Source organism: Achroia grisella, unplaced genomic scaffold (genome assembly GCF_030625045.1).
Source record: "Achroia grisella isolate CSIRO2021 unplaced genomic scaffold, CSIRO_AGI_Agris_v1 utg598, whole genome shotgun sequence".
NCBI lineage: Eukaryota > Metazoa > Arthropoda > Insecta > Lepidoptera > Pyralidae > Achroia > Achroia grisella.
In genome coordinates this window covers 809,011-823,997 of record NW_026712958.1, presented here as the reverse complement: position 1 = coordinate 823,997, position 14,987 = coordinate 809,011, and the positions used below count along the sequence as shown (strand labels likewise).

The 14,987-nt window shown below is 34.8% G+C and overlaps 1 protein-coding gene across 1 annotated transcript in view; it reads right to left on the bottom strand.

Moving 5' to 3' along the window:
- The window catches only part of LOC131848834 (nucleoredoxin-like), a 66,080-nt gene extending 51,388 nt beyond the window's left edge, over positions 1-14,692 (bottom strand). Inside the window, exon 1 of the mRNA XM_059198778.1 lies at positions 13,961-14,692. Coding sequence (XP_059054761.1) covers positions 13,961-14,323 — 363 coding nt within the window. The 5' untranslated portion in view covers positions 14,324-14,692. The remainder of the gene's footprint in view (positions 1-13,960) is intronic.
- Positions 14,693-14,987: the final 295 nt, after the last annotated feature.

Below are 14,987 nucleotides of genomic sequence, written 5' to 3'. Positions count from 1 at the left end.
AAAAACGAACCATCGGTTAACAACACGTCTACTTAATCTAGATAGACCTAACCTCAAAATAATGATAGGGACAATAACGGGCCATTGTTCTTTAAACAAACACTTATACAAAATTGATGCTACAGACAGCCCCCTTTGTCGGGGCTGCTTTGAAGCTGAAGAAACGGCAGCTCACGTAATCCTGGAGTGCACGGCAGTGGCCCAACAACGAAAACAAATCCTCGGAACGGTGAGGTCGCTCCGTGAAGCCTGTGAAGACACCAGGAGTCTTCTGCGCTTTTGGGAGGAGCTTGGCTGGCTACTTTAGTAGTCTGGCTCTGCACGCACAACGGCCCGAATGAGAGGCTAATTGCGGAGACTGGAGTCCAACATACATTTATAAGTACCAGCTAAACATACCAGATTTTCTCTGTCTCATCAAATTACAGGGAAATTTAATTAATAGGGAAAACAGTTATATGTGCGAGCAAGTACCAATTTTAATAAATTAAGTAACTAGGATAATAGATTTACTAATAGAATACCTTCAGCGAGAAACATGATGAGTGCCTGCTCTAATTCATAAGTATTTAATCTTGATTAATGTTACATATATACGTATTACTAGCTGTTCCTGCGACTTCTTCCGCGTGGAATTTAACTTTATTGTTCTAAAATAAAAGTAGCCTAAGTTAGTCCTTATTACATTAGCTACCTGCCAAAATAAATCCCGTCAAAATCGGTTCAGCCAATTCAGAGATTAGCTGGAACAAACCGACACAGACAAAAATTATAAAAAATGTTATTTTGGTGTATGTACCATATTTATATTCAAATGCAAGTAGTAAAAAATGGTTATTTTAATATTACAAACAGACACTCCAATTTTATTTTTAATAATAATAATAATAATTTATAAGTAAAGATGTATAGATATAAAAATGACTTGTCACGTGGTTTGTCCGCGATGGACTCCTAAACTACTGAAACGATTGCAAATTTTACTTGCACATTGTGTGCAATTTGATCCAAATTGAAAGATAGAATAGCTTACACCTCAATTTATAGTCGCAATATTATTTTATTAAAGAAACTTAGGAACAGCAATGCGTGGCCGGGTCTGCTAGTACGTATTTTATATATTTAAAAATGTTTGTTTATTCTAGTTATCAGTTTTTGACATATCGTAAGAGTCTGTAATAGACCTACATGAAAAAAGAAAATTTCATTTGAGATTATAGAATAGGAATTTACAGGAAGTTTATTATATTAAGGTTTCTTAAGAGTCAGGAAGGCTAGACGTGTCCGTGACACCCCTGAAGTTCAGGCGTCCGTAGGCTATGGTAACCGTTTACCATTAGATAGGCCGTATGCTTGTTTGCCACATACGTAGTAAAAAAAGTTGGTATACCAGCCCTTGTGTAAGGTAAGTCTGAGACGTACGAAGTCGGGTTGTTCCGGTCGAGTGCTCACCCCAAGTAAATTACTTTAAGCGATTACGCCAACCCTATCCGACTCGTGTACTGTATCGTCTAATCGAATTCTAAATCTATGTAGGAAGCAATGTTTTATCTAAACAGTTTCTGTGATAGCGTCACTTTATAAATATTTTATTAGAAACTAGCTTTTATCCGCGGCTTCGCTCGCTTTAATTTATCTCCTTAAGGGTGGATTTTAATAAAATCCTTTCTTAGGAGATGCCTACGTCATAGTAGATTTATGCATGCAAAGTCTCAGCCCGATCGGTTTAAAATTGTCAAAGTTTCATATAAACTTTCATCCCCTATTTTATCCCTTTGGGAGTATAATTAATCAAAATTCTTAGCAGATGCCTACATCATAACATCTACCCGCATGCCAAATTTCAGCTCGAGCCGTCCAGTGGTTTGGGCTGTGCGTTGATAAATCACTACGTCAGTCACCTTTGAGTTATATCTATTTAGATCTATTTTGAGCCAATAATTAAGCATACGACCTGTCTGATAGTAAACGGTTACCGTAGCCTATGGTCGTCTGAAACAAGGTGTATCAAGAAACATTAACTTGGCATTTGAAATGATTTATAGACGTTTTGTTTTTATTAAATAATTGTTAACAGTTTTAAACATACTATGTAAAGATATTAAACTTTATGCAATACTACAAAAAACATAATATGAAATTATACGAGTATATTATTCTTGTGCTTATTATTATACTAGCTAGCTATTACCAGCGACTCTGTCCGCGTGGAATTGAAATAAGTAGTTTCTAAAATAGAATTGGCTTAGTTCCCTTGAAATCAGAGCACAGTAAGCTGCTTATCGGTAGAAATAATGGGACAGATGTACACACGCTGACGTTTTTGTACACAACCTACTGCGGAATATGTGTACTCCAATTTTATTTATATGATCTATACATATAAATAAAATTTGAGTGTCTGTTTGTAATATTGAAATAATCGTTTTTTACTACATGCGTATGAATAGTATATACGGTATATATAGCAAAATAACATTTTTTATAATTTATGTCTGTCTGTCTGTCGGTCTGTTTGTTCCGGCTAATCTCTGAAATGGCTGGACCGATTTTGACAGGATTTTTTTGGCAGGTAGCTGATGTAATAAGGAGTAACTTAAATTCCACGCGGACGAAGTCGCGAAAACAGCTTGTAATAAATAAATATGTGGCGAATTTAGTTACATCGCGCGGCAACGCTGTTGCCATTACAGACTCTTATGATATGTCAAATCTACCGGCAGTTCGGAATGATTTCGAGATGAGTACTGACAAGAAACTCAGCTTGTATTCTTTTCAAATAAATGTTATATATGTTTACAATAATACAGATTCATTTTTAAATTCAAATTTGGGAGAATAGAGTGACCACCAGCATATGTTATTGCAAAAGGAAATAGTCTAATCAGTGTTCGTAATCCGAAAGTATATGTTTACAAAACTCGAGAACTATCCTTGCGTACCATCGCGTTAGGTTGGTTGGAAGAGATCTCTTTCACAGATAAGTCTCTCCTTGCTTACACTTGTATAACTATCTTTGTCTTAATGTTACAAGTGCAATAAAGTATATATTACTAGCTGTGGCCGAAAAGAAATATATAATAGATGATTCTAGCTTCAAAAATGACGATTTTCCATACAAACATTTATCTCCTTTTATTCTACTTCCTTAATGTTAAGATTTTTAAAAACTTTGAATGTCATATTTCTTTAATTTTCTTCAACCTACTACTACTAACGTACAAGCTTTCATATCTCCTTTCAACCCCTTACAACCCACTTTTTTATTTATAAGTAAATAACAGCCTAAAATAAGTTTCAGCTTCTAGCTTTAAAAATGACAATATTTCCGTACAACCTTTCATCAGGGGAGATGAAAGGTTCAACCACTTACAACCCTTTTTCGCATTAAAAAGTAGTCTATGATTTCAGACATGAGATAGTCTAGATCCTGAGATGCTTCTCAGAATCTATCTGTGTACCAAGGCAAGACAAACAGTTAAGTGATATTAGTAAGGATATTAATCTGCAGCGAATAAATGTACGTAACTATTTTGTCCCGAATTGTCATTGTCCAGAATAATGGGGGTCGTGAACGAGTGAGGAGATTAAACGGGATGATCATCCCTGTCAGGGTTATTGGGGTGAGCAGAAACAAATGAGAGTCGTTACCACAACGACCGACTGAGTGCCACTCAGCGAGGATAAACAGAGGTGAAGTTTTATCTGTCTATCTATCTTCATGGTAGATACCGTTGATAACATTAAATACGTAACTCGTTACAGAAACAGAAAACTAGGCATTTCGAAGAGTCTATTTTCTATTAGTAGTCTATGTGGTACTCTATGTTACATGCTACATATTTTAAGGGCATCGGTGATCTAGCGGTTTAGCACTACGCTTTACATCAGATGGTCGAGGATTCGATTCCTCGCACGGGGATTTTTTTTTTATGAGTATGATCGTTTGTATTATATGTTATAGGTCTAGTTGTTTTCTATGTAGATTATGTAAATATTAAAAAAGTTTATAAATCAGCTGTCTATTAAGCATAACAAGTTCTGCTTAGGTTAAGACTAGATGGCGTCGTGTGGATTGTTCAGGGTTATTATTATTATTAAGTGTGTTGATTTCACAAGCACAATAAGTACACATTATATGTGTATATATAAACATATATATAGGTTTATATCTGTAAAGTGAAATCAAACATTTTATTTTATCAAACAGATTGTCTAACTGGCAATTCAACTTCCGGCCAACTCACAATTGCATGCCATGCAGAATTCATTGGCTATCGTCCTATCCCGTCTGCTGAACACTGCAAATTCATTGCTTTTTTTATGTTTCCGAACTGAAAATGGAATTTCTATAGAGAGAGTTTGCCCGTCTGTCTGACACGGTCGATTTGGAATTCGCCTAAATTAATGAAGTTAAAAATAATATGATTTGTAGAAGGTTTCGAATTAGAATCAGTCATACAGTCATATGGCCTTAAGCTCGCCGTTACAGACTGTTAGTTGCAAATAAATTTATTACAGAACAGACGTGTGTTTGTTTGCTCAAAACACCCAAAAACGTTACTCAAAATTCAACCTTATCTCGTACACAGACTTATTTTTTATATTAGACGGGTTTAGTGCTAATCAAATCGGTAGACATAAACACACTTTAACAACATGTTTTGTTGTTCGCATTATTTTGATCATCATTCTTTTAAATTCTAATTCTAATTTAAAAATTATTTATTCATGTAGGACATTTTAGCCGCTTATGAACGTCAAGTTTTTTGCATTATAATATTAATTTTTTTCCCTACCGTCCAGTTCGGCATATAGATCCAATTGAGAAGAACTGGCAAGAAACTCAATTGAATTACTTTTTCTTTAAAAGCTAGTTTATTTACAATGTATATTTATATAGGTGTCTATGTCTAACATTAAATGAAAATCTCGTGCATGAACAACTATTGCCATGCACGCTAGTCATTCAAGTAATCGTTTAGTGAGTAATATAGGCTTTGCTCAGTAAATATGATTTAACAGATGTTTTGAATTTATTTAAGGGTAATTCCAATATATCCTTAATATTTTTATACCTTGCTGGAGACCTTCCCACGCTGCGTCTGGTCCGTGGTCGCTACTCGAGGACTTTACTGCCCCTATCTATCTAACAGACATCTATCCTATGTGCTATGTACTAAATACATCAGATTGGGGAAAAGGACATTGTTAGTAATACGGACTGTTGATCTTATTGCTAGCAATCTACAATGTCAGGTTGACATCCACACGGTTTCCCCTGGAAACCATCGTGATAAATTCTTGTTGAATTTGTCACGATGTGCTAACTGACCTGACCTCATGCTCATCTTATCATCCTCCACTGGTGCCCCGCCAGCGTAAACCGTTAGCGCAGGCGGGTGCACCATTCCATTATCATCCACAAAAAAAAAAACTTATTGCTAGCAATCTACAATGTCAGGTTGACATCCACGCGGTTTCCCCTGGAAACCATCGTGATAAATTCTTGGTGAATTTGTTACGATGGGCTAACTGACCTGACCTCATACTCATCTTATCATCCTTCACTGGTGCCCCGCCAGCGTAAACCGTTAGCGCAGGCGGGTGCACCACTCTATTATCATGCCTATAAAAAAATACCTCACATTCTTATAATTAGTGCCGCAATCAAAGGTGCTTACGACAATGTAGTAAGAATGTTTGTATACTGTGTAAACAGAGCTGAAAACAGTCGCAGGAATGCAGCGTCGGGACCACAATGCACTGTGAACAATGGCAGTACACACAATGAAGCCTCTCCACATACATATACATTACAGTTGCCAACCGTCCTGTCTTCCAAGGACATGTCCTAGTCAATATAGTGTCCTGGGACGTACTGAATAGTTTTTAAAACAAATTCTTTTAATAACAAATTTCTAACACGTATAATTTTATTCAAATAATAATAATATAATAATAATAATTTTAGGACAATTCACACAGCGCCATCTAGACCCGAGTTAAGCTATCTAAAGCTTGTGTTACGGGTATTAGATAACTGATACAAGTACATAGATAATTTTTTTTTCGTAAATATATACATAATATACATAGAAAACACCCAGACCGATACAAACAATCATACTCATGAATACAAATGTTTTGTGCCGTGCGAGGAATCGAACCCGCAAACCCGCAAGCAACCCACATTACTAACAATCCCCTTCCCCCCCCCCCCCCATATATGATTTTTAGTGGAGGGCAACCTGAATTGTTATAATGTGGACTGATGACCTCATTGCTGGCAATGTACCATCGGTCCACATTATTAAGAATCCTTCATCCCCCCTAATTGCAACTGCGTCCCGTTTTTAAACTGCATTGTCCTGGTATTACAACTTAAATCCTGATTTTTTTAACTCGGGTTTGGCGACCCTAATATACACATATGACCAAATATTTCCACTGGCTTTCTAGAGATTACAAAAGACATTTTAGTTATAGGTGACCGCGATGGTCTAGCGGTTTGGCACACCGCTTTACTTCCCATGGTCGCGGGTTCGATTCCTCGCACGGCACGAACATTTGTTTTCACGAGTGATTCAATTGAATGATGATTATTTGTGTCGGTCTGGATGTTTTCTATGTATAATATTTAGTATTTATAAAATGAAATTTATCTGTATTTATATATTCGTATATGTATTTGTATCAGTTATTGTACTTGTACTGTACAACTACATCTAAAACACTGTCACGTGATTACTTTAATTTTTTAAAATTGGATAATGTAAATTTAATCAATAACACTATTGGCGAATCTTATCAAGGCCTGCACTATTCAAGACTTTATATAAATACATTTCCAACACTGTGAAGAAATTGTAATTGTTGTTAAGTTTTTGTATTTTATGTTGGGCTAAAAAGGACTTGTATCCAGAGCCGTCAAATATTAACTAAAAAAAAAATATTAATTGGCATATGACAATTTTATATGACAAGTGACATGTAATTACACCGTTAATCTTACTAAAATAAATAAATATATTATCTAGTGCCCATAACACAAGCTTTAGTTAGCTTAACTTGGGTCTATATAGTGCTGTGTGAATTATTATTAAAATTATCATTATTATTATATTACTAATATAATAAACGCGGAAGTTTGTGAGTGTATCATCATCATCATCATCGCAGCCCGGAAGACGTCCAGTGCTGGACATAGGCCTCCCCCAAAGATCTCCACGACTGAGTGTATATGGATGGATAAATGGATGATCGTTTGTGACTCTTTCACGCAATAAGTACTGAGTGGATTTTAATGAAACTTTAGAGTAATATAGAATAACACATAGGCTATATATATATCCTCTTATTAATAAGAATTAATTGTTTAACCAGTTGTTATGAATTGAATGTTTTTTCTATTTTATTATTTAATTGAATTAGTGCTAATCGGTAGTTTGTATTCACACACTTAAACTTAAATTGTAAGTAAGAATAAAATTATTTAAAAGAGCAACACACAAGTTTTTTGCTCGCTCTTCTTGTGATGAGACAGCTTTTCGAATGAGCGATATATTAAAAAAAAATGTGATGACTAATCAAAAGTGCTTCAATGTAAGTTTATTTGAATAAATGATTTTCTATTCTATTCTATTATATTCTATAAATTTTACGTGGGTGAAATCTCTAGCATAGCTAGTATTTCCTAATAATTCAATGAATACTAAACAACTTTAGAATTGCCGCAAATTTTTATTTACCGTTTAAAACAACTGATATAAATTTATAGGTAATTTTTTTTTATATTACAAATAATCATACTTGTAGTGAACTCCTTGATAGGTCTTTATACAAATTTTTAATTTTATAATCATATTTTTTTGTCATAATCTTTTTGTTACATTCTATTATGTAATAAAAGTCGCATTTTATTTTATCTCCGTATTTTCCTTATTAAAACCCTCAGCACCTCTTACTCATCAGACTTTATATACCTCCGCTTCAATACTCATGAATACAAATGTTTTTACCTTGCAAGGAATCGAACCAGCGACCATCGGACGTAAAACGGTGTGCTAAACCGCTAGATCACCGAGATGGTCGTTTGTCTTGATTCTTTTTCTAAATTCTTCCATTTATAGATGTCTACATCATCTACATGACAATGATGTACTGTGAAATTGAAAGGGGGTAGAAGTGTGGGCTAGGGATCCCATTGTACCATGTCAGGTTGACCTCCACGCGGTTCCCTCTTGGAAACTATCGTGATAAATTCCTGGTGAATTTACCACGATGGGCTAACTGACCTGAACTCATGCTCATCTTATCCTCCACAGGTGCCCGCCAGCGTCAACCGTTAGCGTAGCCTGTACCATTCTATTATCGTTCAATAAAAAAAATACGGTGGATCAAGGGACGTGGATGAAAGGACCTGACAGATATATTACGATTCGTATGTATATTCTAAAGAATCATCATTACATGGTATAAAACAAAGTCGCTCTCGCTGTCTGTCCCTATGTATGCTTAAATATTTAAATCTACGCAATGGATTTTGATGCGGTTTTTTTAATACATAGAGATATTCAAGAAAAAGGTTTGAATATATAATACATATACACCCGTGCAACGCCGGGGCGAGTAGCTAGTTACATAGTATAACACAAAATCACTGTCGCTGTCTGTCCCTGTGTATGCTTAAATCTTTATAACTACGCAACGAATTTTGCAGCGGCTTTTTTAATACATAGAGTGATTCAATAGGAAGGTTTATATGTATAATACATGTACACCCAGGCGAAGCCGGGGTGGGTAGCGATTTGTTTATAAAGGAAGAACGCAATACCATAGATCCACGTAATTTATTTCGTTTAAAACTAAAAAGATAACCCTGTAAATAGGGTGTGACGCGACCCCTCGGTTAACTGAAAGTTATTACACTTCTAGAAATGACGCCATGCAATTTATAAAGAAAAAGAATCGTAATAAAATTGCTAAAGTGAAATCGTCAATATATAAACATTTTCAATAACATAATTAATTAAAAATAAAAAATAAAACAATGATTATTTACACAACGCCTCGGTGGTCTAGCGGTTTAGCACACTTTAGCACACTTTCTGATGGTCGCGGGTTCGATTCCTCGCACCGTGCAAACATTTGTATTCATGATTATGATTGTTTCTATCGATCTGTATTCTATGTATATTATGTATGTATTTATAAAAAAAATATCTATTTATGTATTAATATCAGTTGTCTAGTTGGCATAACACAAGCTCTGCTTACCGTGGGATTTGAAAACGCTGTGTTAATTGTCCAGGGTTACTTATTAATTTAATTTTTAAACCCGGCTCTTAAAATAATATATGACAGCATGTTCAGATTTTATGTTATTTAATTACTTCTTTTTTCTATGTGTTTAAATCATAGTTTTAACCTGTTGAGATAAATAAAAACACCATGCTATTATTTTAACATCTTTGGAATGATAATATAATTTAAAAAATAAATTGAAATTTATCATTGAAATGCATCTAAGTATTTATTCCAAAGTCAAAATATGAAAGAGATTTTGTCCTGGTACATTATGTCCTTCTTAAAATATAGACTGTAGTTTTTTTAGTCTGTCAAATTTAGGTTATATAAAATTCTCATGTCACAATGTTAGTTACCAAACTCCTCCGAAACGGCTTTACCGATTTTTATGAATTTTTATATGCATATTCAGTAGGTCTGAGAATCGGCTACTATATATTTTTCATACCACTAAGGGATAAGGTTTGTTACAACCTAACATATTTTTTTTATTTTGGACAAATTTATATTTTTTTTTAATAAAAAATACATAAACCATAAATTTTCACCCGTCTACCATCGATCTCTATTTTTTAATAGCGATTTTAATTTATAACGCAAAACAACAAACAGGGTCAGCTTGTTTTTATATAAAGTCCTTTTTTACCTAAAACAAATAGTCCACAAGTGCGTCCATAAACACCTGAAACGTGCATTAATCCATTAAGGAACCTCAACAGAACCTGCCAACAAATGAGCCGGCTTAATCCCGATATTAATGTAACGGCACCTGTGTGTAAAAAACACCCCAGGAGAAAGGGGGCGGAAAGTAATTTAGGGTGATACATTGTATTGACGGGAACCCCAGACCTCGGTGTAATTACGGGCCCTTCTGCAGGGGCCACGTTTGAATGAACCCACCCATTCAGGCTCTATGGGTTCACATAAAAGGGGCATTTACCTCAAGATGGTAGAACGCCACTCGAATCATAGTCTACCTTCTTAAGAGCGTAACCAAAACTCGCAATGTTTACTTTACGTACCAAACCGCTGTTTGAAAGTATTTAAAATTTTTATAGGGATTTTATAGAAATAGGTATTATTACCTATTTCTATAAAATCCCTATAAAAATTTTAAACTGACTGTTGACTGAAAAAGCTCTTGACCACATGCACCTAGTCGAAACGTCGAGAGAGATAAAGATTTACTGAAAATGATTCACGTAATAATTTTTCAGTCTGCTTTTGACCACGGCTGGTGCAACCTAGTTGTATGTATGTAATTTATAACATGTATGTAGTTCATGTAAGTGTAATATAGTTTTAGTTCTAGTTTAATTTCTTCTAGTTTAATACATATATAATTATTATTGTTCACAAAAATTTTTAATTTATATTATACTTGTTATTCTTTTTCTTCATAAATATATGTTTGTTATGTTTTTTTGTTTTCTCCTGTATGTATTTAGTATCTACCTGTTCATTTTTCTCCATAAAGTTGCCTTGAAAAGATTGCTTTTAGCAATAAGGCCGCCTTATTGTTAACTATACGTGTTGTCCTTTAATATATTGTTTACTTTTTCTTTACTGTGTGTTACAAATAAAGTATATTCTATTCTATTCTTGAAACGTCGAGAGATATAAATGAATATCTGTATTTATATCAACAATAATTCGTCTTAAGACTAATTTAACTAAATTAATTTCTATTTCTATTTCATAAATCGAAGGAATCGAACCCGCAACCATCGGTACACCGCTAGACCACCGAGGCCGTGACCCGCCATGGATTACAGTCAACTGTCAAAGTGACAGTTACGTAACAAATGACATGACGGCTGTATGGGTTTAGACTCTTTGCCTTTCCTTAAAGGATAAATAGAACGAAAAAAAACAAATGACATGCCTGCATCTCGCTAAGCATATCCGAATCCAACGTGACGGGGCGAGAGTTTATCACCATCTTGCAGATTTACTTTATTACGATAAAAAAATCTGCTGCTGCCTCGGTGGTCTAGCGGTTTAACACACCGATACCGACACCTACTTCCGATGGTAGCGGGTTCGATTCCACGCACGGCACAATCATTGCAGATGGAATAGAATAAAAATACTTTATTCAAATATACGTACATTTAAGCACTGTTAAATAGAAAAATAAATAATGTATTTTTTTTTAATGAAACGCTCATTCTGAAAGCTGTGTCATCACAAGAACGAGCAAGAAACACGCGTGGTAATGAGTAATAGAGAAACAAATTATTTGATGAATCGTTATCTATACATATAAATAAAATTGGAGTGTCTGTTTGTAATATTGAAATAACCGTTTTTTACTACATGCATATGAATATAAATACGGTACATAAAACCAAAATAACATTTTTTACAATTTTTGTCTGTTTGTTCCGGCTAATCTCTGAAATGGCTGGACCGATTTTGACAGTACTTTTTTTGGCAGATAGCTGATGTAACAAGGAGTAAGTTAGGCTAATTTATTTTAGAAAAATAAAGTTATAATCGACTCGGACGAAGTCGCGGGAACAGCTAGTATAGTATAAAATAAAGTCGCTGTCGTTGTGGTCATCTGTCCGTCCCTATGTATGCTTAAATCTTTAAAACTACGTAACGGATTTTGAAGCGTTTTCTTTAATAGATAGAGTGATTAAAGAGGAAGGTTTATATATATAATACATGTACACCTATGCGAAGCCGGGGCGAGTAGCTAGTCATTATCATTACATAGTATAAAACAAAGTCTCTGTTGCTGTCTGTCCGTCCCTATGTATGCTTAAATGTTTAAAACTACGCAACGGATTTTGGAGCGGTCTTTTTTATTCTAGAGGAAGGTTTATATGTATCATACATGTACACCCGGGCGAAGCCGGGGCGAGTAGTTAGTAACAGTATAATGACAAACAATTAAGCATATACTATGCAATATTCAAAATGTTACATTCAAGCCCTTTCGGAGTAATTAAAAGCTCTGCAACCACGAGAGGGTCCTTATCTCAACTCTGCAAGATCCCCCACCGCTGCGCAACGAGCAATTTATGTGTTTGTAAATTTACTGTGTCCATAACTTGTTACCTCCCCCTTCATCCCTACTAGTCTAAAGGGCTATATAGCTCGAATTCTAAACTAAAACTCAAAATCGTTTAGTCATGTACACAGATGAAATCTATTTTATACTACTGTTATGTAATATTATGTTATCTGTGCTACTGTACTCATGACTTCGTCCGCAAGGAATTTAACTTTATTTTTCTAAAATAAAATAAGTTACATCAGCTACCTGCCAAAACAAGTCCCGTCAAAATCGGTCCAGCCATTTCAGACATTAGCCGGAACAGTCAGACAGACAGACAAAAATTGTAAAAAATGTTATTTTGGTGTATGTACCGTATTTATATTTATCCATGTAGTAAAAAACAGTTATTTCAATATGTAATATTGAAATAACTGTTTTTTCAGACAACAGACACTCCCATTTTATTTATGTATATATATATCATGTAGTGTTTGTTTTATAGTAATTGTTTTGTTTATATATGGCAATATTCAGTAAAATATTTCGACAATATGGTTTCTTTTTTTGCTCTCGTCTCGTTACGTAACACCCTGGTGTTTCAGGCGTCCATAGGCTACGGTACCCATTTACCATCAGATAGGCCGCTAGTGGATTCCGAACCTCCTTAGTCTAAGCAGGTTGTATCACCAGAAGCAAAGGGCGCTTGGTAATACTGGCCACAAATAAGTACATGTGGCCACTTAAATTTCAAATTTAGAATAAAAAACAATTTGAAAATAAGAACTGGAATAAAAAGGACGCTCCGTATTTTTATCTAAGTATATAAAACAAGATAATTAATGATTTATTTAACGTAATATTGTAATTGTTTTTATGAAAACATACACTGTAGAGTGCGTGGCCACTAAACAGTACTACACATCGGGACGTTCCTGAGCAAAGATGAGTAAGTTTGGTGTTACATTGCTTAATTTGGGCTGTTCGGAGTGTGGAAGACGTTCTTCCAGGGTGAAATCGTATTTCTCCTACCCTATCCATTAATTATTTTCAATAAATACAGTCCACTCTCTATTTTATTCATTACTTTATAAGGATTCGTAATTCAACAGTTAGGGACCTTAGAATAAAAAGAAGATCATAGACAAAAACCCCATTATTGAAAAAATAAAAGTATGCCATCGTATTACTACATAGGTATATTATTTAATTTACGTCGATTTATTTTAATTATAATTTCCAAAATGTTTTCCGTATGCATTTTACAGATTCGGCTTGTTTACTCTCTCGAGACTGCGGTGCGGGAGTGGGTGCATAAATTAAATAACGCTAGTCAACTCTACATTCTGGCTTTTATTTCATTAGTAACTAGTATTTTTATAGTGCATAAAAATCTGATTGTAGGTAGGTATGAAAACTAAAAAATACCAACTAATAATAACCAAATTGTTGATATAAATAATCATTGTTCAACTGGCAAATATTTTTAGTGTAGGCCAATATTTTAACTTCTCCAGAATATATCAAAATAACTTCAAAATGTATAAAAATATAATCAATATACACGCGCATAGACATTGAAATAATTCCAATATTATTTATGGAGATTTTACATTTTCAACGTCGATGTGAGGATTTTCTTACCTTAGTGTCGACATCATGAAATGGGACAGCAAACCAAGGTTTGCCCGTTAGACTCTTGCGGAAACCAGCTTCTCTCTCCACCGGGCCCTCAGGCGTGCCCACATGAGCCCATAATACCACTTGAACGACTTTCAACCGCGGTTGCACTATTTTGTAAATTTCCTCTAAACGAACTCCAAAATCGTCACTCGTGTCGCTAATGTTCGCGAATGAGAAATAAATACCACACACAGAACCATCGCCGTCTTCAACACAGTCTCCCAAACCTTCCAAAGTTGGCACAAATTCGAACTGGCCCTTTTGCGTTCCCGCCGATTCGCACTTCACAAGCACTTTCCCGAACAGTTTTTCGCGCCAATCCATTTTTGAAAACAGAACAAACTAATTTCCCGCTCACACTGGCATCGTTGTGTGAAAAAGTCGACTCACCTATTCCAATCAGCCGATTTGTTTATTTTACTGTATTTGCGTTACATAAATATTAAACATGCCAGTTGTTTGACTGGTTCAACGGAACCGCTTTTTGTTCTGAAAACAAAATGTGCTATGAAATTGAATGTTTTGATTTATACCGCTTTACATAAAACTTATTATCATTATTCGAAACGATTGTAACAGAAACGTGATATTGAATCGATATTTGATTATATTTTTTATAGGAAAGGAATCAGTAGGTATGTTTTTATTTTAAAAATGGAATGCTATTACGCGGGAGGACGACGAGCCGCATGACGAGTGCTCCCCTCCGTAAACAAAACGAGACTGCAGGAGCCAGTATCAGAACAAGCGGACAGGACTTGGCAGGAGGGAATTAGACGACGAAAACACAAAACAAAGGAAGCTTTCAAATTATTTACCACATTTATTTCATAATGCATCAAACAGCTAATATGAATGTTGGCTTAATTAATTTGTTATTTGATTAGTAAATAAAAACATGACGACATCCTATTTAAAATGCGAATAACATTATCAACTCAAAATTAATTAAATTTAAAACACGGTCTTTTCATGTGTTACAGTTAAA